A 25,197-nucleotide genomic window follows, 5' to 3' on the forward strand; every position below is an offset into this window, starting at 1 on the left:
CAGTGTCATGTGTGTGTCCCTGAAAGCTCAAGGTCAAGCTGCTGGATAATAAACAAAAAGATCAGAGATGTGTGGTGGGAAACCACACAACTACTGCCCACATGTACTCCTGGCTCCCACCACGTGGGCGGAGCCAAACCCCTTCTTCTGGTGATTCTCTCATAATTGTCTGGTGACACCTGCGCTGTCAATCCAGACCATAAAAAGAGACAGTTGTAGTGGCTGCCTGCACATCTCATAAGTACACACTGAGTTCTAACTGCAAAGGTTGCCCACCTCCATGAGCCTGCCGCCCACGCTCAAACAAGGAAAGTCAAATACGAAAGTGGCGAGGCAACATCAAAATTCATTAGTTGGATATAAACTTTTGTTTGATCGTTTTTAAAGTGAATAGCTGATCCTCATCTTTAAGTGAATATCCAAAAGACAGACAGAGTCATTAGTCTTGGTTCATGTGTTCTTGTTCAAAATAATCCTTTATTCGTTTGATCATTAATTCTTCGTGATACACAGAGCAGTCATTGTGTTTCGCTCCTACATATTCAAACTTCATCAGGGCTGTTCAAGAGAAAAAAAGGCAAAAACAAGGAGATGATTGATGGAGCACTGAAACTTTTCAGACACCAACCCCCAGTCACAGATCTGGGTTGAATCCATCATCATTCTTTAGCTCACTTTGCCACCTCAGATCAGACCCAGCCATATGCAAATCAGTCTTGACCCTGTGCCTCATGGGAACAGTCCAGCCCGCACTGCCAAGCCAGGTCTTCCCTGAACCGTAAACAAGCACCCTGGGACCGGTTTCTGGGTAACACCCTTCATCAGCCAGGCTAGCTTGAATCCAATGGCAAAGTGAGCAAGGGACCCACCACAAGGAGGTGATGGACGGAGCGCTGAAACTTTTCAGACACTCACCCCCAGTCACAGATCTGGGTTGAATTCATCATCATTCTTTAGCTCACTTCGCCACCTCAGATCAGACCCAGCCATATGAAAATCAGTCTTGACCCTGTGCCTCATGGGAACAGTCCAAGCCGAACTGCCAAGCCAGGTCTTCCCTGAACCGTAAACAAGCATCCTGGGACCGGTTTCCAGGTAACACCCTTCATCAGCCAGGCTAGTTTGAATCTAGTGGCAAGTGAGCAAGGGACCCACGTCTGGGCATACCCTGCCAACTTAGGGCGAACAAAGCAAACACAAGGAGGTGATGGACGAAGCGCTGAAACTTTTCAGACACTCACCCCCAGACACAGATCTGGGTTGAATCCATCATCATTCTTTAGCTCACTTTGCCACCTCAGATCAGACCCAGCCATATGCAAATCAGTCTTGATGGGAACAGTCCAGCCCGAACTGCCAAGCCAGGTCTTCCATGAAAGAGAAAATAGGAAAATTAACAAACTGTTGCACATCATTACAATAAAACACACATATTATACGCAATTAAAATCTGAGACTACACTCATACTCTTATTGAGGCTCGAAATCGAAGAGTCGTTAAAGAAACATATCCGCCTCCCTTTGACATTCTGGGTTAATATAAGCAGCAATCCCATGTATGTGAGTCCTAAACGTATCTCTGATAGTGGAAGTGGAGCTTGCAGAAGAATTAATAAAACACATACTCCCTTCTATGCATGTTTTGTTTTAGGCATTACCACGTTGTATTCTGTCTGGTTAAATCAATAAGAATCACAAGGCTGTTTTGAAATTCATTACCACAGCATTTGCTCCTGACATAATTGGTACTGTTATGTTATAGTGATTTGTATGGCACTAATGACCTGTGAGGGTATCCAGGTGCTTGTGCAGGTGTGTAGATGTGTTCGCTTCGCTATTTGAAGAGCCAGGTCTTCAGCTTCTTTCAGAACTCAAGAAGTGACAAGGAAGCTCGGATGTGTTGAAAGAGGTCACTCCATGTTTTGGGTGCGATGTAGGCAAATGAGCGAACTCCTGCTCTGCTTTTGTAAATGTGGGGGGAGTGTGTCCAAGTGAGTGTGAGGTAGAGTGTAGGTGTCTGACAGGCTGGTGGAAGTGTATGCGGCTGTTTAGGTATGATGGTCCAGTATTGATACTACCCTATTCATGTCTCAGGTTAAGAGAGCCGCTAAGACCTTGTTTTAAGCTAAGATGTGTATAGACAGGAGTAGGTGTTTTAAATGTAATGATGGGCATTAGTTTGTTAATTTTATTACTTTCTGTTTAACAGCCCTGATGAAGTTTCACGTGTAGGAACGAAACGTGTTGGATATTCTGTGTATCACAAATAACTAATTATCCAACAAATACAGGATTTTTTTGCTCGCCATGTCTTTTGGATATTCGCTTAAAGAGGAGGATAAGCTATCGACCTTCGAGGACGACCCAACAAAAGATTATACCCAAATAATGAATTTTGGATCATTTTTGGGAAAGGGTGGAGAGGTGTCCCTGGAATCCTTCCAGTGAGGCCTTCCCTCCTGTCTTACCTCCCTTGGGGGACTTTCGTAATGTGTAGACTCATCCCAGCCCAATCCTTCATCTCATACAGACCCTGCATCCCAGAGTGGTAACCCCCCCCCCTTTTTTTCTCCCTATTTTAAAAAGCATCCATGGGGTTGAACCCAGCCCCTTCCTGGGGCACTGTTCCATATGTTCCATTTGCTCTCTCTACACTCGTCCCAATTTGTTTAGTGACATTGGGTTGGACACAGCTTCCTGAACACTTGTAGTCGAAATATTATATACTAACTCTAATTATGTACTTTAAATCAATTGTTGTCACATGCAACCAATATCCTTGATATGTGTCCCATGCTTTTTTTCTTTTCATTTATGTTTATAAAATCAATAAAACATGTTTCAAAAAAAGAATAATTCATTTTGGTGTTGCCTCTTCATTTTCGTATTGGCTTCTTCCAACATGCCTGGAATTTTAGCCAACACCATTATGCAGCCAAGAGTTTACAGACGTATACTTGTAATAAAAACAAAACTACAAGTCCCACAATGCAAAGTGATTCTGGTTAAAAGGTCTCAAACAGACATAGGTGCGATTGGGAAGTACAAGCTGCATTGTTTAATACATTTTGTGTTCTTTGTCATAGAAATGAAAAAGAACCGACAAGTCAATGCAACGGAGTAACCAAATTAAGGATATAAAGTTGAAAAGGGCCAGGGATGCGCTAGTGCGTGTGCTCTGCAGTCGGCAGCCCTGCCGCTGGTGCTGCGGATCCCAGAGCGGGAGGAGTCTGGCTCCCCCCCTCCCCCGGCAGCACTGAGAGTGAGTGAGTGTGTGCGCGGTTCATCATCCCCTGGGTGTGGTTTGCACAGACATTTGAGTTCCGTTAGCAGGAAGCCGCGCCGAGAGAAGGGAGAGGCTGAGCAGAGGCGCGCGACCCCGGGCAGTAGGAGAAGCAGACCCCGGCGAGAGCCCCCCCAGGCCCGGTGTGTGACCCCCCCCCCCCCACAGCCTCCCGGTGCCACTCGTCCCTGGAGGGGCTGTGAGAGGAGCAGCAGGAGCCGCTGGCAGAAGTTGTGGAAAGTTTGTGAAGACAGCCCCCCAAGATGCCGAAGACGGTGAGTGCCCTCTGCCGCCCCTGGGGGTGCGTGGGAGGGTCGGGGCCGAGCGGGGGCCCCTCCAGGGCCCGCCAGGCCGGGCCCTGAGCGCCGCTGTCTGGCTGTGAGCGTGGAGAGACGCCAAGTTGCAACTTTGACTCCAGGGCCGGGCGGCGCGTGAGCCGTTGTGTTTTGCTGCTGGTGTCTGTCTTTCTGAGGTGAACAGCGGGTTTTTGTACACACAGACACAAAGCGCATTTATCTAAATTTGCAGCGGGTCTTAGCAGTTTGCATTTAAGGCTATTTTTGAAACCACTAAGTCGCATTTTGGAGTCAACCAGGCATTAACGCTGCTTGAAAGCCTCATTCCCGGCCCTCGGTCGGGGGTGAGAAGCTGTGGGTATGCGCAAACTGATGAGTGATGCTCTGGGGTCACAGGGTCAGTATCTGTGGGAATCGAAGCTGCCCAGGAGTGAGGGCATGGGGCTGTGAGGCTGGCCGCAGCGGGGGCACTGGGCCACGTATGCAGCTCTGCAGGGACACTGAACCCGCTTATTGCTGCCCAGGGATGGGGCAGACGGGGAGTTGTGCAGGGGTGATGCTATGGGGGGGGGGGTCACTTGTGTTGTGGGGGGGGGGGGGGTCACTTGTGTTGTGGGGGGGGGGGGGGGTCACTTGTGTTGTGCAGGGGTGAGGCTCTGGGGGGGTCCCTTGTGTTGTGCAGGGGTGAGGCTCTGGGGGGGGTCACGGGTTGTGCAGGGGTGAGGCTCTGGGGGGTCACGGGTTGTGCAGGGGTGAGGCTCTGGGGGGGGTCACGGGTTGTGCAGGGGTGAGGCTCTGGGGGGGGTCACGGGTTGTGCAGGGGTGAGGCTCGGGGGGGGGTCACTTGGGTTGTGCAGGGGTGAGGCTCTGGGGGGGGGTCACTTGGGTTGTGCAGGGGTGAGGCTCTGGGGGGGGGTCACTTGGGTTGTGCAGGGGTGAGGCTCTGGGGGGGGGTCACTGGGGTTGTGCAGGGGTGAGGCTCGGGGGGGGGTCACTTGGGTTGTGCAGGGGTGAGGCTCGGGGGGGGTCACTTGGGTTGTGCAGGGGTGAGGCTCGGGGGGGGTCACTTGGGTTGTGCAGGGGTGAGGCTCGGGGGGGGTCACTTGGGTTGTGCAGGGGTGAGGCTCTGGGGGGGGGGTCACTTGGGTTGTGCAGGGGTGAGGCTCTGGGGGGGGGGTCACTTGGGTTGTGCAGGGGTGAGGCTCTGGGGGGGGGGTCACTTGGGTTGTGCAGGGGTGAGGCTCTGGGGGGGGGTCACTTGGGTTGTGCAGGGGTGAGGCTCTGGGGGGGGGGGTCACTTGGGTTGTGCAGGGGTGAGGCTCTGGGGGGGGGTCACTTGGGTTGTGCAGGGGTGAGGCTCTGGGGGGGTCACTTGGGTTGTGCAGGGGTGAGGCTCTGGGGGGGGGGTCACTTGGGTTGTGCAGGGGTGAGGCTCTGGGGGGGGGGGTCACTTGGGTTGTGCAGGGGTGAGGCTCTGGGGGGGGGGGTCACTTGGGTTGTGCAGGGGTGAGGCTCTGGGGGGGGGTCACTTGGGTTGTGCAGGGGTGAGGCTCTGGGGGGGGGGTCACTTGGGTTGTGCAGGGGTGAGGCTCTGGGGGGGGGGGTCACTTGGGTTGTGCAGGGGTGAGGCTCTGGGGGGGGTCACTTGGGTTGTGCAGGGGTGAGGCTCTGGGGGGGGGCACTTGGGTTGTGCAGGGGTGAGGCCCTGGGGGGGGGGCACTTGGGTTGTGCAGGGGTGAGGCTCTGGGGGGGGGGGCACTTGGGTTGTGCAGGGGTGAGGCTCTGGGGGGGGGTCACTTGGGTTGTGCAGGGGTGAGGCTCTGGGGGGGGGTCACTTGGGTTGTGCAGGGGTGAGGCTCTGGGGGGGGGGTCACTTGGGTTGTGCAGGGGTGAGGCTCTGGGGGGGGGGTCACTTGGGTTGTGCAGGGGTGAGGCTCTGGGGGGGGGGTCACTTGGGTTGTGCAGGGGTGAGGCTCTGGGGGGGGGCACTTGGGTTGTGCAGGGGTGAGGCCCTGGGGGGGGGGCACTTGGGTTGTGCAGGGGTGAGGCCCTGGGGGGGGGGCACTTGGGTTGTGCAGGGGTGAGGCCCTGGGGGGGGGCACTTGGGTTGTGCAGGGGTGAGGCCCTGGGGGGGGCACTTGGGTTGTGCAGGGGTGAGGCTCTGGGGGGGGGGGCACTTGGGTTGTGCAGGGGTGAGGCTCTGGGGGGGGGGGCACTTGGGTTGTGCAGGGGTGAGGCTCTGGGGGGGGTCACTTGGGTTGTGCAGGGGTGAGGCTCTGGGGGGGGGTCACTTGGGTTGTGCAGGGGTGAGGCTCTGGGGGGGGCACTTGGGTTGTGCAGGGGTGAGGCTCTGGGGGGGGGCACTTGGGTTGTGCAGGGGTGAGGCTCTGGGGGGGGGTCACTTGGGTTGTGCAGGGGTGAGGCTCTGGGGGGGGCACTTGGGTTGTGCAGGGGTGAGGCTCTGGGGGGGGGCACTTGGGTTGTGCAGGGGTGAGGCCCTGGGGGGGGGGCACTTGGGTTGTGCAGGGGTGAGGCCCTGGGGGGGGGCACTTGGGTTGTGCAGGGGTGAGGCCCTGGGGGGGGGGCACTTGGGTTGTGCAGGGGTGAGGCCCTGGGGGGGGTGTGAGGCCCTGGGGGGGGCACTTGGGTTGTGCAGGGGTGAGGCTCTGGGGGGGGGGCACTTGGGTTGTGCAGGGGTGAGGCCCTGGGGGGGGGGCACTTGGGTTGTGCAGGGGTGAGGCCCTGGGAGGGGGGCACTTGGGTTGTGCAGGGGTGAGGCCCTGGGAGGGGGGCACTTGGGTTGTGCAGGGGTGAGGCCCTGGGAGGGGGGCACTTGGGTTGTGCAGGGGTGAGGCCCTGGGAGGGGGGCACTTGGGTTGTGCAGGGGTGAGGCCCTGGGAGGGGGGCACTTGGGTTGTGCAGGGGTGAGGCTCTGGGGGGGGGGCACTTGGGTTGTGCAGGGGTGAGGCTCTGGGGGGGGCACTTGGGTTGTGCAGGGGTGAGGCTCTGGGGGGGGCACTTGGGTTGTGCAGGGGTGAGGCTCTGGGGGGGGCACTTGGGTTGTGCAGGGGTGAGGCTCTGGGGGGGGGCACTTGGGTTGTGCAGGGGTGAGGCTCTGGGGGGGTCACTTGGGTTGTGCAGGGGTGAGGCTCTCGGGGGGGGGCACTTGGGTTGTGCAGGGGTGAGGCTCTGGGGGGGTCACTTGGGTTGTGCAGGGGTGAGGCTCTGGGGGGGGGGGTCACTTGGGTTGTGCAGGGGTGAGGCTCTGGGGGGGTCACTTGGGTTGTGCAGGGGTGAGGCTCTGGGGGGGTCACTTGGGTTGTGCAGGGGTGAGGCTCTGGGGGGGGGGTCACTTGGGTTGTGCAGGGGTGAGGCCCTGGGGGGGGGGGTCACTTGGGTTGTGCAGGGGTGAGGCCCTGGGAGGGGGGCACTTGGGTTGTGCAGGGGTGAGGCCCTGGGAGGGGGGCACTTGGGTTGTGCAGGGGTGAGGCCCTGGGAGGGGGGCACTTGGGTTGTGCAGGGGTGAGGCTCTGGGGGGGGGCACTTGGGTTGTGCAGGGGTGAGGCTCTGGGGGGGGCACTTGGGTTGTGCAGGGGTGAGGCTCTGGGGGGGGGCACTTGGGTTGTGCAGGGGTGAGGCTCTGGGGGGGGGCACTTGGGTTGTGCAGGGGTGAGGCTCTGGGGGGGGGGCACTTGGGTTGTGCAGGGGTGAGGCTCTGGGGGGGGGGCACTTGGGTTGTGCAGGGGTGAGGCTCGTGGGGGGGGCACTTGGGTTGTGCAGGGGTGAGGCTCGGGGGGGGGCACTTGGGTTGTGCAGGGGTGAGGCTCTCGGGGGGGGGGGGCACTTGGGTTGTGCAGGGGTGAGGCACTTATGTTGTCCAGAGTGGAGCTCTAAGGGTACTGGCGTCGCCCAGGGTTGAGTAATTGGGTTGCCCAGAGGTAAGACGTTGGCCCGCTTGTTACTACCGAGGGGTGCGGCCTTGTACCACTGAGGATGCCCAAAAGGTTCCGCGGAGGCTAGCGAACGGTGGTGCATTCCCCACTGGGTGAGTCATCAGGCACTGAGCACCCCCCCTCGCACTCAGGGGGGGGCGCCATTGCCTAACAACCTTATAGGGGGGATGTGCCGGGGCACCGAGGCTGACTGTGACTGAAGCGGGAGGCTGCACATGAACGAGGCACTGCACCACTTATGGTACCGGGGGTGGGGGGTTGCCCACGGGTGAGACTGAAGGGGGGGGGCACAAAGATTGCCCATGGGTGTAAGGGGGGCACGGAGGCTGTCCGGGGTTGTGGCGCTGGGACAGTTAGGCTACCAGCGGGTGAGTTGATTCTGCACAAGATTGACTGTGGGGACCCCTGAGACCGCCCCTTGGCGACGCACAGGGGCTACTGAGGCATACGAGGGCGGGCTAACATCTGAAGTGGCCTCCTTGCTGCAACTGTTGCATGAGTCGGCTGCTTTGACAACCAATGGAACCGGATTGGATGGTGGGGTGGAGGGGGTTGGCACAATAGTTGTGAGGTAGTCGATGCACACCCTTTCTGGGTGTGCTTGAGGTTTATGGCTCACACTTGCTCGCCAGAAGCAGCATGTCTTGTCTACGTTTCTTTGGTGTGCTCCACCCCTTCCAGCCGTATTGTCGCAAACCCCCAAACACAAGGGAACATTGAAATCGTGTACTATCCGGGAGCACGTATGAGAGCTTTTCTACAAAAGTGCACTTTTTTTGTCGCGTAAATAGCACGTCTTCCTCTTAAGTCCTCTACTGGTTTTCCAAGCCTATGTTCTAAGTAAAAATACCAGCGGTGGCGACGTTTGCGTCGCTGTCTCCCTGCTGCGAATTTGCGCCATATCATGAATTTAACCAGAGGTCTATGTGACTTTGCGGACGACCACCCTGTGCGGAATATGCTTTTTGAACCCCCTTCTTTCAATAAGAGAAAATGCCGGACTACAGGTTCCAGGATACAACCGGCTGAAATGCAGGATTGGTAACGGTGTTTCACGCACTTCTATGCGCACTCCTGAATAACGGAGTGTGGGGGTGGACTTTATGGGGCGCTGGTGATTGGTTTTTAGGTCTCGCCTGACCCAGCGCATGCGCTGGTCTGGCGAGGCTTTTTGAGAGGGCTCCAAAAAGTGCTACCATGGCCATCCAAGAGCTACAGTGCATGTGCGCGCGCGCCGCGCTTGATCGAGATTACTTTCACTTTCGCGGCCGCTTTGATGTTTGTCCGCGATCACTTTCGCGGCCGCACTGCCGCTTGGCATAGCCAATAGGTCTCGCTTTTGGGACCTTATAAGTATTTAGTTATGCAACTGTTGCATGGCTAAACACTTATAAGGTCCCAAAGGCGAGACCTATTGGCTATGCATGCTTGTTTTACCTGAATTTTGGATCAAAGTTGACATTCCCGCTTACATTTTTTTTTAACCGAGAAATGTCATTTCAAATTTAATTTGAAAACCCGTCATTCAGTACCTTTTAATCCATTGAAATATATTGGAGGGAATGTGTAGTTCTTCGGGTGAAGTTCAGCAAACAGGAAAACCAGCCACTTTTGTCTTTATAAAAGGAACTTAAAATGCCGGTTGTGTTTTGTGTGCGCGCAGTCCCACCCTCGCCTGTTCATAAGCTCGGAGAGGAGGCTAGGTGCTAGTGAGTTAAGTGTCATTTGAGTAGTGCTTGGGGTTAGCCAGGACGCCTGCTGCATTAAAGCGGCCTTTGCCACGCTCATAAGGGTGAACATTGCGCCGTGTCGCCGAAATGAAGGTGCCCTCGGACCAGGCGCGGTTTTCGTCATGCATTGGCTCGGTGTTTCGCACCGAAGCTGCATAACACTGGGCCCTGAGAGCACAGTTTAGACGCAGGATTTCCTCTCTTGAAATATGTGGGTGAGTCACGCAGGCGGGAAAGCGGTGAGCAGGGCTGAGGCGTCTGAGTAATTCTGCTCTTCGCCTGCCCTCCCCAGCAGCCCCCGCCACTCCTTCGAGGGGCCCGCCCTCCCCACATCCTCCCCTGCACGGGGCGCTCACAGTGCCCGCGATTGTTGGGGAAACTTTGACTTTACTGTTTTTGGCAGCCTGGCTTACTGTAATTACCGCCCGAGCGCTGTCCCGGCCTGACTCCCCGGCTTGTCTCGGCTCCCTGGAGCTTCGAGTTGGTACCTGAACTTGGGAGGGGCCTCAACACGGGAGCATTTTGTACCCAGCTCTGAAGTTCCGACTCCCAACGGCACTGCACGTCAGAGATAGTTGGGCGGGTTGAGTCAGGTGCCTGCTGTGGCATTTTTAAAAGCAGAGGGTCGACACTCTTCATCCCTGTGAGCTCTCGCTCATGGTCCCAGGTGATGGGAGTAGCGTGCTGACAGCTGACTGCCCACGAAAAGCGCTTCAGCCACTAGTCATGGGTTTGAACTTTGAAGCGCTATAGAAATGCAGTTGCAAATGATAGCAATAAAACTTCATTCTTCTGCTGCTTCGGGTTCTGTGCTGATTTTAGTTGAAGCCCAATCTAAAATTGCAGTCTCTTTTTTGGACCGCTTGCGATTGGATACCGACCCCAAGCAAGAATTGAGGGCATGTGGACGTCTGAGCTTGTGTGCATCCAAGGTGCCCCATGCAAGGCGTGCTCTATCCCCGTTCCAAACTCTGTGCCTTGTAGTATTTTCACAATGAGGTGAATGGAGCTTAAAGTGCGAGGCAAGAGATGAAAAAAAAAAAGTCAATTTGTATTAGAGGCAGTTCTGCACCCCAGATTGACACCAGGCATAATTCACCATCACAGAGGATGTAAATACAACCCGATGCCTTCCCACTCTTTCATGGGCAGCCGTGGGGGTTCTCGTGACATCCCATCTCCTGTTTGATGTAGGCGAATGTTCTCGACACATTTATGGTGCCTCCGGTGACATCTGGTCTGGGCCCTGCACTTCCATCGGTGTTGCTGCCTGACCATTACTCTAAGTCGTGGCTGGTATGTTTGGGCCGAGGCCCCTTCACCCTAATTAGAAAATAAGTAAAAGTATGCATTTTTCCATCTGAAACATAAATTTGAAATGGCGAATGCAAGATGAAAGGACAGTTTTTAACAGCTTTCTAGCCTATCCCTACCTGATGATAAAAGCAAAATAAGTGAAAATAGGCATGTTCAAAGGCGTTTGGACTAACTAGAATCTCCAAAACCAGGCCCAGCAGAGAATTATTTTCTGTGATCAACGCTAGTGCCAAGAGGCTGGTGTGTCACAAGCAGCGCTGGAGTGGAGTAACTGGAGGCCAGCTTCTCTCCAGGGTGGGGCGAGGCCAGATGGACGTGGGCAGTGCAGGGCATGGTAGTGCCTAACTGTAGACTTCTAAGCCCATTTGTAAAATGTTTTTAGTCATAACTTGACAGGTTGTAAGCACTAGTATACAGGCTGGTGCAGGCGTTGAGCTTTAAGGATGTTGTTCACAACAGTAATGGCACATGGTGCATTGGAAGTCACGTGAGGCTGGTCACACTTTACACAACTGCATAGGATTTAAAGATCACATTTCCAGGCAGGACACAAGCCTGTTGCCCCCAGCCTGCCGCCTCGCGCAGGATGCTCGCATGTGCTGCCAGCTGGCTGGCTCTGTTGGCCCCCCGAGGGCCCCACCTAGAGCATGTTGTCAATTGTGTTGGCAGCAGGCAGCACGTTTGGTGAGTGTGGCTGCAGCAGTGCACGTGCACCCTGCAAGGGAAGGGCTGGAAATGCCATTCTCAATTGTTAGCGGGGGTGGTCTTGCCCCGCTGCCTGTAGATACACTGACACGGGCCTGCTTCCATCAGGGTGGAAGTGAACTCGGTCACACTGGGTCTTTGCTGTTTCCGAGTGGGTGTTTGTGTATTTGCTTCGGTGAGCGTGGTCTCAGTGAGGTGGTAGGGTAGATTCAAGGTATTGGGGGCTCAGTATTTGTGACTCAGAAGTGCCCCACCCTCCAGGGGGCCTCCATGCAGCCTAAATTCTGTGCATGTCTGTGAGGTATGGGAGGGTCACCACGTTCCGCAGGGGGCCCCGTCGTTGTACGTTATGCCATTGGGTGTTGGTTTCCCAGGGGTGTTGTGTATTATTTGTTGTGGGCTAGTTTGGGAGGCTACTTATCACACCAGTGCTCCAGATATGGCATGTACGTCCGGTTTATCATCACACGGGGGTGCAGCTACTATAGAGTTATAAGGGGGTGCTCTGTGTCGCCCATCGGGTGAGTGAGTGTGCCGTCCCTGCCCGACACAGATGTTGCACAGCCCGAAGGTAGACTTGTTCTGTAACCTCACAGGAGGGGTTGTTGGTCTGCTTTTGGTTTGGAGTAACTTTACTGACGACTCCTCGGGAATATTTCTACACCTTCAGATCGGTGGAATTAAAAACACAATTGCTCAAATTGTAAAAAAACACATGATTTTATAGATCTCAAACCACTCCACTTGTTCTTTTGGAAGTGTGCTCCCACCCCCTTGCTGTCAGTACTTACACCCACTCTCTCTCCACATGCCGCAGACCAACTCTTGACCCGTCTATTCCCTTGCATCCATACTCGCCCCTAGTATTCATTCATTCTTATTCCTCTCACTGGTACCCACACCCCAAAATCGAGTCGCCTCTCTGCATCTATTCTCACATCTGCCATTCACTCATTCATCAGCTATTTGTCATATCAAAAGATTTTAGCTAAAAAAATATACAAAAATGAGGCTTTATTGATCACTGAGGCATTATCATCTGGTTTCCTTTTTTCATGTGTAACCCCACTTCCTCAGTTCTGTAACCAGTGCCTCCTTGGCCCTGGGATCTGCTGCTTTTATATCTTTAAAGTAGTTAAGATTACTTACAATAGCGTTGCCGGATGAGTGCCCCGAGGGCCGCGAGGGCCAAGGATTAACCGGTCACATATAAATAACTTGAGTTGTAGAAATGCAGGATTGCAGAGCTGGGCAGGTCGGTGTGGAAATGTACAATATTTCATAACCAGACAGTTCCTCCGGGAAGCAGCTAGGGCTGGGCAGAGTCGGTCACGTGGCGGACTCTGCCCAGCCCTGCCGTCCTCGTACTCCACATCTGTAAGATTACAGATGTAAGGCATCGCTACTTATGGAGTAAGACGCCTGCGGGCATTGTAGATGATCGGAGACTGAGCCCAGGTTTGAGATGAAGGCAATGAACCCAGTGCCCACTCTTGTCTTTCATACTCTTCCGTTTTAACAACCGTGCAGTCTGAGGCCACTCCCTCACCAGATTGACCACTGTCTGAAAGCGAAAGGCTGTACCCCAGTGCTTTAAATGGGCAGGTACTGTCCGGTACTGCGTGCCTGCACTTGCCATTTTGAAAGGGAGAGTACCTGCACTTCTCACCACTGCTTCAATAATTTAATGGGAAAGTTCCTGCACTTCTTAGCACTGCTGCAATACATTCAAAAGGAGCGTGCTAGCACTTCTCAGCACTGCTGCAATACGTTCAAAAGGAGCGTGCCGGCACTTCTCAGCACTGCTGCAATACATTTAAAAGGAGCGTGCCGGCACTTCTTAGCACTGCTGCAATACATTCAAAAGGAGCGTGCCGGCACTTCTTAGCACTGCTGCAATACATTCAAAAGGAGCGTGCCGGCACTTCTCAGCACTGCTGCAATACATTCAAAAGGAGCGTGCCGGCACTTCTCAGCACTGCTGCAATACATTCAAAAGGAGCGTGCCGGCACTTCTCAGCACTGCTGCAATACATTTAAAAGGAGAGTGCTGGCACTTTAAAGCACTGCTGCAACTCATTTAATGGGAGAGTGCCGGCACTTCTCAGCACTGCTGCGATACATTCAAAAGGAGCGTGCCGGCACTTCTCAGCACTGCTGCAATACATTCAAAAGGAGCGTGCCGGCACTTTTCAGCACTGCTGCAACTCATTTAATGGGAGAGTGCCGGCACTTCTCATGAGCAAACGCATTCTCTAAATAGTGAGTACCTACACTTTTATATTTAGATTTAAAGCACTGAATACGTCACATTCAGTGCACATTCCCAATGCAGAGATACTTATAATAAGCCATTATTCTAAGCAGATTATCTTCCCTCTTCCCCCTTTTTTGGTCACTCTTTTGAAGCCTAGAAATGTCAATGAGTTAATATTTTGTGCGTTTTGCACTTGTTCTTGAGCAAGGCACTTGCAGCATTTTTGGACGTGGAGTTACACGTGTCAGTTGCAAAAGGCTTCTTATTATAGTTTTGAGTGCTGAAGGTGGGGCTGTCTGCACTCCTGCAGCAGCATTGTCTGAAGAAAGAGGCAAGGGCGTGGGTGCAAAACGATGGATTTAACCCAGATCAGTGATTGGGGCTGAAGGTTTGAGTTGTTTATTTTTTGCAAATGTCTCCCTAAGTGGAAAGGGTATGCCCGCACGTGGGTCTGGGCTAGCCACCAGTAGCGTCGCCCCACTGCTTTTTTTTTTTTTCAGTTAAAGATGGATAAAATAAAATTATATCAACTCGCGTTATCATTTTATTTTCTCCTACTTCCGCCCACAGCTTTGCGTGAGGGGTGGGGCAGGGGAGAAGTGGTTGCACCCTCCTAAAGTGCCCAATGACTGCTTTGACAAAAATAATCATGCGCACTTTGCATGTTCTCCATGCAGGCTGCATCTCCGCCTACGTGGAGAACATGCCCAGACCTCCAGTCAGCGTCTGAGTACCAAAAAACGGTGCTCAGACCAATCGCAACGCTGCTAAGGCAGCGTTGTGATTGACTGACTGGGAACCTAGGTATGCTTCCTGTGGCTCCCTCTGAGCGAGGGAGGACTATGGAGGAGAGACTGGCAAGGAAGCGGTGAAAAGGAACGTTTTTATTTTATTTTTTTAAGTTGATTTTTTTCTTAGCTGTTTCCTCCGCATTGTCCCCCCACCTCTCCTGCATCCTCCCCCCCCCCCCTCCCCCCTACCTCACGCATCCTCCCCTCCCCCCTACCTCACGCATCCTCCCCTCCCCCCTACCTCTGAGCGGGCTGGCTGCACCTGCTCGCCACATCACCAGATTCAAGATAGCCTCACTGATGAGGGGTGATACCATGAAACCGGTCCCAGGTTGCTTTTTTGTGGTCCAGAGAGGGCCTGGCAGTTCAGACTGGACTGTTTCCACCGGGAGCAGGGTTATGACTGATTTTCATATGGCTGGTTCCAAACCGGGGTGGCATCATTAGCAACAAAACAAAGAATTTAAGCCATATGTGTGACTGGGCGTGCATGTGTGATTTGTTCAGCATTCCGTCCATCTGTTCTTTGTGCCTTCCCCCTGGAAGGAGGCGGTTGCACTGCCTGGGTTTAGGGTCTTCCTGGGACACTTAGGCTCTTCACGCATATCAGTTTGCGCTTGGTTTGTGGGTTGCAGAGCGGCAAGTGCCTATAAAGTTTCTGGCAGAAGGAAAGTTGTTTGGGGAGGGGAGGGGCTTATTTAAGCATTCTCAACTGAAAATGTGTTTGTTGCTGATGAGGTACAGGGGGTTTAAGGGAATCGAGTCAAACGGAAAGCCCAGGCATATTGTTTATAAACCAGGGGGTGGCCTTTCCTCAGTGGGCTATCCATGGGCTGAGTAGGGTGTTCTGCTTCTGATGCTAGTTTAGGTCTATTGAGGTGAAGGAACACGTTTTGGTTGTGCAGAACTAGTTATGGTCTAAGCTTCTCCATGACCTTGATGGGATTCCAGGGTTGTTCTTGCATTTGTTGATCGCTGGCCTTGGGTGTTGGGCGTTTGTGTGTTACATTTGGGGTGATGGGGAAGAAGCACTTGGGTGCCGCAATGGGTCACCACGTTGTCCCACAGGTTACCATTTTCGTGATTGTTATTAACTATGGTTCCTGAGTTAATAGTGCTGTGGCCATTCCTAAAAGTAGGCCACAGTGTTTCAGCTATGGCATCTTTGCTGGGGGCGGGTTGAAGACTCTTTAAGAAGAGGCGGCGCTGTACCTATAAGGTTACACAGATTGGGACTCTTCTATTGGCTAGACCGCATCAGCTACTTAATGTCCACAGTGAGTGTTGTGCAAAGTGTCTTTAGTTATTCAGCTCAGCGGGGATCTCCCAGTGCCTTGGAAGCTCTTGTGTTGGTTGGGGTCAGGCTCGGTGAAGGACACAGCTGCTGAGCTTGTAGGAGGAATTCTGTTGAAGTGTGAAGAAGGCGGGAAGATGTGTGTGTGTGTTTTATGAGCCATAAGTCAGTGACTTCTTTCTCAATAGGCTTTTGGTAGGTCGTCGCATGAGTTCGATTGCCATCTTTTCGTGCTTCTTTTTTTTGGCCCGTTTTGAGTGCTCTGTGGTATTTTGCATTTGTGAATATGTACCACGCCTACGTTCCTCATAATGTTCGCTAGATTGAGGACTTTGGTGTCCTCTTTGTTTACTGATCTTGGTATGTCTTGTCATGGTGCTGTCTACTGTATTGTCCTATTTAGATGTGAGTTTGGCCTATGGAGGAGATGCTCGAGTGATGGGCTTAGTAGAAAGTCTATTGTATGTCTTCGTTAGGTGTGGTTCAGTGCGTCTCTATGGGGCCTGGTCATGTAAACCAGTGTTACAGTGGAGGTCGGGGCTGGTCATGCTATACGAGGTAAATGCTGGAAATAGTTTCTTTTCCTAGGACCTTCTTCAGGGTTACTTGCTTTGACTGTTGCGCGTCAAAATTGCGCAGTCCGATGCCGGCCTTATTTGCAGAAGTGTTGACCTCGCTAGAGAATACAGAATGTTTGATTTTTAACTAAATCTGTGCTTCAGAGTTTGACATCTCCCAATATGAGATTTTGCTGCAACACATTTAAAGGAACCGAGGCAGGCCGGCAGATTCCCCAGAGAAGATGATATATCATAGCCTGGTTTCCCATAATCCCAAATTGATCTTTGAAGAGGTTCTTACCTCTGTTTCAGTGCTGAGGATGAGCTGCTCTTATCGGATACCACATCAGGTGCTCACTTTGGTCTTGGAAGAATCCACTCCACCTTGACGCTCGCACTCTTTGAGAAACGGAGTGGGAGGCGCTAATGAAGCGCAGGGATGCCATTAAGTTCTTTGACCACAAATCCGTGAATCTCCAAAAGGCGAATTTTGTTTAGTTTTGCTCAGGCCATGTACGTAAGGCTTGGTAGTTCTGTGCTCTTTGCTGTCAAATTAGCACTTGTGCAGTGCTCTGATGGAGACAAGGTTTGAGGTGCAAGAACTTGTGAAGGAAAATTTGTTTGAATTAGTGGGTGCCCTGTTGCAATGGCTCAGACAAAAACATAGCTGAAGCCTTCATTCTGTTGAACAAACCATAAATCGGTAATTTAAAAAAAAAAAAAATGTTTTGAACCTCTTGACAGTAATGCACATCTATACACTGAATATCTGCTAAATACTGAACCTGTTGAGCCTACTTGGGTGCAGCCAGGCAGGGTGGGAGGGGCTTTGGTTCCTTCAGCTGTGCACATGGATTTGTAGTGGGTCCTTGAGGGATGTATCAAGTTGTCTTTGGTACCAGCAGTGAATCTGGAAGTAACACATCATACCCATCATGCTGTTTTAATTGTGGATATCTAGGATGCTGGGTTGTGCCTTTTGAAGACCATCGGTGGCGCATCTTTGGAACACGGGTTCAGCTGGAGCACTAGAATCAGAGGGCGGAGTCTGTGGCATTTTAAGTATCATAAATCAACTGTGTGTGTGTGTGTGATTATTATTTTTTTTAAGGGTTTAGTCATGAATATCACAATGCATATCTAAAGCTTCGCTGACATCAATAAACTAAACGCTCTAGAATGCTTATTGTTAGAGAAGCAGGACTGAGTAAAGATTACTGTTTTGTTCATAGTCATTGAACGGCCTTGTTACAATGGAGGAACTAATGATTTAACTTTAGGCCACTGTTCTTGGCGGGAAAAAGCTCTCATTAGGAGATCAAGGCTGCTAAAATGTGGCCTGATAAGTAAACCACACATTCAATTCAGAAAGGCTTTGCCCTCTTATTTTCGGACAGGGGAGAGATTAATAATTCACTGAATAGTGACTTGGTCATTCGAGAATGTAATATTATAGGTATCTAATTTAAGATGTGTATTTATTACACTCTTAAATGAATGAAAGGCATGGTGACGGAATATGAACATGTTTATGTATTTGTCTGGTTATTGGCCAAATGTGTATTTGCTTGATTCAGTGGTGCTTTACTTACATAATCTATTTACTAATAGTTTTCTGTCCTGATGAAGACTGAAAATAACCGACAGTCTTGAAACGTTGGCATTAGAACTAGTTTTTCTCCAGAAGTACCATTGTAGGGACTATATTTTCCGGATAACATTACCCCGGATACTATTTTGTGCCTACAAAGTCTTCTATGTTTTTGGTACTGATGTAATCTAGCGAATTGCTAACATTTTTATTTCATATTAATAAATGCATTAAAAAAAAATCAATCCAAAAACAAAATCATATTTTTATTCCTATATGAATTGTGAAGCTGACTTGATGTCGACCTAGGATTAATACCTAGCAGTATGTTTCCTTTTGTGGAATTTGTCATTATTCTTGGGTTGTGAGTCAGCCTCACCAAATTGCTTATAATTTTCTTTGATTCATTAGCGATACTCGCCTCCTGAGTTTTTTTTTTTTTTGTTTTTTTTTAAATTTATTTTTCTTGTTATACACCTGTTTGTTATTTTAATATCAGGAACTTGAATCTGGACCATGCTGGTTATGGTTAAACACAGCTGGTGCTAAGCTACCTTACATTTTGGCGCAGGACAGGAAACTTTTTCAGTTGCATCGGAGTAACAGATTGGCTTAAACTCCGTCCTGCCGCTTAGCCATCAGGAACCTCTTCACTGCATTTCACACTGTGGCTCTCTGGCACTATTGTCTTATGCAATAGATGCACATCGCAGGCCTCACTAACCATTAGCACAGCCATGCAGTTTTGCAGTGCATACATTTTAACGCTCTTGTTTTTACTGTCACATTTTAATGGCACTCATCGAATCAGCCTTTTTGTATGTAAGCACTGCACAGCACTTTCATCATGGGTATCGATGTTTTAACTGCAGAACCACAATGATTTTTTTTATCCTGACAGCACACAACCGTGCAATGGTTTTTAGTAACTATGCATGATAAAAAAATACACTTGAAACTTGAATTGGCTTGGCTGAAGGGCACATGGTGGAGCAGGGCCCTGCTGGTCTAATGATGTAATGTGGAAACATTTTACTTTTACTCATTGCGACGTCACTTTCAGAGTTTCTTTGGAAACCTGCATCTACAGACCTCCCACACAGTTCCTGATCATGTGACACTTGGCGGTTGATGATCAGCTCCTGTTTCGTGCTTCCGGCAGTTTCCGACTGAAATCCTGCCACGTGTTCCTCTAGTTGGCGCCTCGTGCCTGAGTGAGGTTTGGTGCAGCGCCTTCTGTGCCCAGCAGCAGTTGCCTTTAGTAGTTTCTAGGGTTGGGTGAATGTTCCATTTTTTATTTTATTTAGTGCTGTTAAACCTGACGTCTTTTTGCATGATTTCCCCTGTCTTCTTGCCTCTGACCTCCTGTTTTTGGCCGTATGCTGTTGAAGTGCAAGTGCTGCCTGTGTAAACTGTATTGATTGCGTTATCCATGATTGGCATATTTGATTTGCTAGTAAGCCCCTAGTAGAGTGCACCAGCAGTGGCCAGGGCCTGTAAATCAAATGCTACCAGTGGACCTGCAGCACTGATTGTGCCACCCACATGAGTAGCCCTGCAAACCTATTTCAGATTTGCCACTGCGTTGTCTGTGCACAGTTTGATACTGCTATGGCGACCTGGCAATTCGCCAGGCCCAAACCATCCCTTTTTCCTACATGTAAGTCACCCTTAAGGTAGGCTCAAGGCAGTCCCATAGGCAGGGTGCGGTGTATTTAAAAGGTAGGATATGTACTGCGGTGTTACATTTCCTAATAGTGAAATACTACTAATTTCGTTTTTCATTATTGCATGGAATATCTCTCCCATAGGGTAACATGGGGATTGCCTTGTATATCTTTTAAGTATAATTTCCCATTGGGAGCTGATAGAGGATTGGAGTCTCTGAACTCACAATTCAAAAGTGGATGTTTTGGTAAAGTTAGTTTTCAAATTGCCTGTTCGAAAATGCCACTTGTTAGAAAGTGGGCTTTTTCTTGCTTAACCATTCTGTGACTCAGCCTGTCTGTGGAATCTACATCTGAGGGAGGGTAACAGTTGGGCTGTTTGGGCATTCACTCTAGACAGTCCTACAAAGGGAGCTGAGGTGTACTCTGCTTGCATATCCTGATTGGCCATCACCAGGCTGATGGGTCTTCCTCAGCTAGAGTGGTGAGAGGAGTTGTCACTGACATCTGAATATGGCTGTGCCTGTCCTCACACAAAGCTGTCTCCACTCCCCGTGTAGTGTCTCGAGCCAGGCTAGGGAAACTCTGGGTCTTGTGCACTCTAAAGACTTTCCTTTGAAGTTTGCCTACTTCAAAGACAGAAAGGGGTAGAAGTGTTGGAATTCTGACACTCTCAAATCAGAACACTTCTGGGCAAACGACATTCTGCAGGAAGGAAAGCTGGATGCTGTAGGAGGGACTGATACTCTGCCTGTTGCTTTGTTGTGCTGGCCTGCTGTTTCTCTCCTGGGAGTGAAAGGACTGGACTTTGCTTTCTGAGTCCTTCTTCCAAGTTTCTCAAAGGCTTGTACATGCGTGCCTCCTGTTAAGTCTCCGGGCCATCAAAGACTTCACCTGCATCTTGGTAACCGCACCTGGATTTTTTTGCTGGGGATCCTGATTACCAACTCCAGATCCTGGGCCCTTGCAATCGTGTGGCTGGTGCTGCACCTCAAGAAAGCAACATAGACACCATCAACCATGCCGCTGCCTGCACCGGAGCCACGGGCACAACTCGTGACGAGCATGCCATGCCTCCTCGTCTTAAATCGCAGACCTGGTATTGCTGACATTAACTTATTGACGCTGACTTTGTCATCGAGGCTGCTACCTTCATCGGAACTGAGGGCAGAGCTCATGAAGAGTACAACGCATGGCCCCAACTCACACCGCAGCCCACGATTTTTGTTGTTTTGGTCTTGTTTTTATACAGCTAAATATTGGCTATTTTTGAGTTTGTGTCTGTCTGTTTGTCATTGCCTCCAAGATTATCCTGACTGCTTGTGCCAAGCTACCAAGGGGGTGAGGAGGTGTTCATCTTAACTGTGTGACTCCCTTAACCTGACTAGAGGATCCCTACTTGGACAGCGTGCGAACCACAGCCAACTAGAGACCCCCATTTATAGCAAGTGCTTACTGAGGCTACTAGTTTTTGGCAGAGAAGAGTAGTGAGGTAGAAAGTGGGTGATTTATCGAGGGTCACGCAGTTTTGGTCAGTCGGTGAACCTAGGGTTCAAACCAGGCAACTTGGGTAGAACGTATGCCCCAGAAAGCTCTCTTTTGGTGTGTCACATGTGTGAGCACTCGTGCTGTAAGCCTTTGTGGCACATAGAAGTATTCCTGGTGTAGTCCTTTTGTGGCACATGTTCAATGCTTGTGCTACAAGACTTGGTGCCTTATGCCTTAGTGCTTGTGCTTCTACCCTTAGCAGCGTACGTGTGACTGCTCATGCTACAGGTTAAAGTGGTTCTCAATGTAAAGATGTCAGTGGCACATATGCGACTACTGCTACTACAGGCCTCAGATGGACACATGCAAGCGTTCATGTGATAGGCCTCGGTGACACATGTCCGACTGCTCGTGCTACAAGTAGCACATATGAATGATCATGATGCATGTATGACTGCTTGGGCTACAGGTCTCGGTGGCGCATGTTGGTTTTTAGCTTGCAGGTGTCAGTGGTAAAATGAGAACTAGTTATTTGGATAACAAACATCTGTTCAGCGCCAAGATACCCTGCTGGGTGAACGTGCGCTTTACAAATACACGCTACGTATGAGGCTCATACTACATACAGGCCTTAATGGCACGTGCGAGAGGTCATGCTGCAGACCTCGGTGGTGCACATGTAATGGCTCCTATTACATGCTTCAGTGGCACCTGCGTGTGCTCATGCTAGGGGCCTCAGTGGCACGCACCCATTCCTCAGTACTACATGGTGCATGTGCTAGTTGCTCATTGTACAGGCTTCGGTTGCATGTGCAAGCGCTCATGTGACAGACCTTGGAGGTAGAGCAGTATGGCTGTTCCCATGTTTGAGGTCTGTAAGCATAGACTGTTGGTAGGTGGCTGAACCCTGCAGGAGAGTAAGGCTTTCAGTATTGTTTGAAGACCCTCTAGCTAGTTACATAGGTAAACTTTTGAACACCCGCGCAGTGCGGCATGCATTATAGACTGGCAAACTTTACTCTATTTTGCTTGTTGTATCCTCCGAGTTACTGATTTATAAAATAAGTCTTGGGGGCAAGCCTTAGTGTATTTTTAATTTTCAGTAATACTTCTATGGAAGACAGGTCACCTATGGATATCCTTGTAGTTGTAGTAATATCCTACGAACTGTCTTCTCCCTATCCTGGTAATTGACAACACTTTCCTGTAAGAAAGAACTCCTGATCTTTACATAGTGTTTGCGTGCTATCCCGCTATGGATCATCTAGCCATCCTCTAGGAAAGCCACAGAAACCCGTTAAGATTCGTACAAGTCACAGTTAGAAAGTGTACCTGGCCACTGTGCTTCCAGTTGGCTTCTCTGGACTTTATTCCCATTGGCCACGAGGAGAATTGGTCTATCCCCATGCTCAGCTGGTCCACCTTAACCCCTTCGATGCCAGGGTGTGGGTTTAAACCCAGTTCCAGACGCTTCTGCCAAAGTTCTGTATCGACATGTCTGGGAACCTTCCAGTGACTTTTGCAGTAGGTGGCCGTAATAAATATACATGCAATAAGGGCATATTTGGGAGCCACCTTTTTATACTGTAAACATATGATTTTAAACAAGGCTCTTCCAAGCCTCCGGTTACTTTTAGTTTCATCCCATCCTTCGTTATTGGGCTGTTACTCTCTTGAGCAGTCACTGCTCAAGAGCTGAGGGCCAAGCTTCACAGTCCCATAGTTGATGCGAATAGCTAACATTAAGATCGGATGAGTGGGCCAAGCTTCACCGGCCCGGGGTTAATGTGAGTGGCTGAAATGTTGATGGGGCACCTAGTATGCCAAGCTTCTCTGGCTCATGGTTGGTGTGGATGGCTGAAATGTTGATGGGGCACCTAGTATGCCAAGCTTCTCTGGCTCATGGTTGGTGTGGATGGCTGAAATGTTGATGGGGCACCTAGTATGCCAAGCTTCTCTGGCTCATGGTTAAAGTTCATTGCCAACATTAAGAAAGGACGAGAACGGATCCAGCTTCTCCTGTTTTTCAGTGCTTTGCATGTCTGAGTTTTAGATGGGAAGGGAGTGGGCCAAGTTTCGCTTGCTCGTGATTGATGACGGACTTAGTTTGACCATTCCCTGCTCTCACCTGGTTGGGAGTAATTACTATTTTTTAGGTATGGGTTTTGACAGTGAAGCTGTCAAATAGACCTGTTGAGAACAATATACATATTGTGAGCTTTGGGTCTGCTTCTTGAAAGCATGGTTTTCCGCTAGCATCCTTTTCAACTATGGGCACGAGTCTTTGTTATGCGCATCTCAGCTGTGGTCCACCTTGGAGCGGGGGTGAGGTGGGTTAATGTACTTTGAATGGAATTTAAGCAATCGTGCAGACCGGGGTAAGCTACAAGACTGACTTCCATGCTTTGAATGTGGGACTGACCCATCGTAGGCGAAGATAGATTTTGAAATCTTTTAGTTTTATTTTAATCCATAGCGTTTGCACAGAATACACAGCAGGCTCGGAAGTAGAACCATTTTGTAGTCCAAACACAACAACATTGACTCACACTTGACTCTAACATCCATACAGGGCAAATTATCAAGCTTTTAAGAAAGTCATGCCTGAATTCATCAGAGGAGATGGTTTTACCAATTTACCTGAAATGTTCTGGTCTGATTCCGGGATTTAAAAATCTGTTTAGCTTAATTTTGTATTATTCCCTCCCCACCCCCTTAGAATGTACTTGAACTGTGCCTCCCAAACCTTTTAGAACCACTACTCAAATATTTGGAACTGTTGCTTTCTTAAAATTCTGTACAATTCAGGTCTTTTTTTCGGCTAATGTGAGATCCAAGCCACAAGCTTTGCCTTAAGGAGTTCCACAGGGTTCTATTCTGAGCCCCTGACCATTTAACATCCATGTCCGCCCATTGGCAGACCTAATCCAGAGCTGCGGGCTTACCCTTTTTTTTCATACGCCGATGATACTCGGAGGATCATCTTTTCTTTATCTGCACAGAACCATGGCCTGTTTTTGCTGAACCTGAGCATGATGAAAATTCCCTCATGGATGAATAAAAACACACTCAAGCTTCATGTTGAGAAGACTGAGGTCATAGATCTGGGTAACGACTACTCCCTTTGGGCTCGAGACACTCGCTGGAATCCCTAGGGACTCTGCCCACTCCGTCAACTAAGGTGAAAAATCTGGGGCTTTTTTTATTGACAAAAAACTTTATATGAAACCACAGACGACTAAAGTAACTTCACCTGTTTTGCTGTCCTTAAATGTCTGAAAAAGATTCTCTGGCTAATTCCACTACAGGTTCAAAGGACTGTAATTCGGGCTCTGGGCATGTCCAGATTGGATTATGGCAATGTGCTGTACCTGTGTGCGGATAAGACCTCTGTCCATCGTTTGCAGATTGTTCAAAATGCTGCTGCGAGGATGCTCATTCGCTTACTTAAATGGACTTCACTCTCTCGCTTGTTTCACAAACTGCCCTGGCTCAAGGTTTCTAAACGTATGGAGCTTACAGCACGGTATTGTATGTTTGAGGCTAAACAGGACTTGGTGCCAGGTTACATTCAGGAACTAGTAGTTCCTTACCAGCCTACTTTGCCGTTGCGATCCTCGAATCAAGCTTTGTTTGCTGTACCAAGGTTTCGTCTAACCTGTATAAAAGGCCACTCTTTTGCCTACTTATGTCTAAAATTGTGGAATTCTCTGCCTCACGCTCTTAGAAACTGCAATTAATTACCAACTTTCGCAAAGGTCTTCAGACCTGGCTATTTTAACTCCTTGTTCTGGGACATCCTATCTTCATCTGCCCTGCACCAGGAAACCCTTCGGGGTAGCTGTGCGCATTACAAGTTACTTAAATAAATAAACCGTTCTGGCTGTGGTCTTGCTGGACGAATGTAGTCTCTTCCTCCTTTTTTTAAAAAATTGTTTTGTGTGTGTGTATATATGTATATATTCACTTAAAAAACCATAGGTTTCACACATGTTATAGTTAGCTGTACATTTCACTCGTAAAAAACCAATGAAATTCCACGTTATAGTTAGATCAGGTAACTATAACTTGCGCGCCCACAATAAACTGCTGATGACGTCACATATTACATCACTCATGACATGGTCAGTGACATCACTCATGACATCAATGATGACATCTGAAATGACACATTGTGGATTGCGGTCGCGCAAGTTATAGTTACCTGATCTTACTATAACGTGGAATTTCATTGGTTTTTTACGAGTGAAATGTACAGCTAACTA

At 50.1% G+C, this 25,197-nt stretch overlaps 1 protein-coding gene across 1 annotated transcript in view; it reads left to right on the forward strand.

Annotated features, from left to right (window-relative positions):
* Window positions 1-3,173: 3,173 nt before the first annotated feature.
* The window catches only part of MSN (moesin), a 250,128-nt gene continuing 228,104 nt past the window's right edge, over window positions 3,174-25,197 (forward strand). The window contains exon 1 of the mRNA XM_085608290.1: window positions 3,174-3,558. Coding sequence (XP_085464416.1) covers window positions 3,547-3,558 — 12 coding nt within the window. The 5' untranslated portion in view covers window positions 3,174-3,546. The remainder of the gene's footprint in view (window positions 3,559-25,197) is intronic.

Source organism: Triturus cristatus, chromosome 5_2 (assembly GCF_964204655.1).
Source record: "Triturus cristatus chromosome 5_2, aTriCri1.1, whole genome shotgun sequence".
NCBI lineage: Eukaryota > Metazoa > Chordata > Amphibia > Caudata > Salamandridae > Triturus > Triturus cristatus.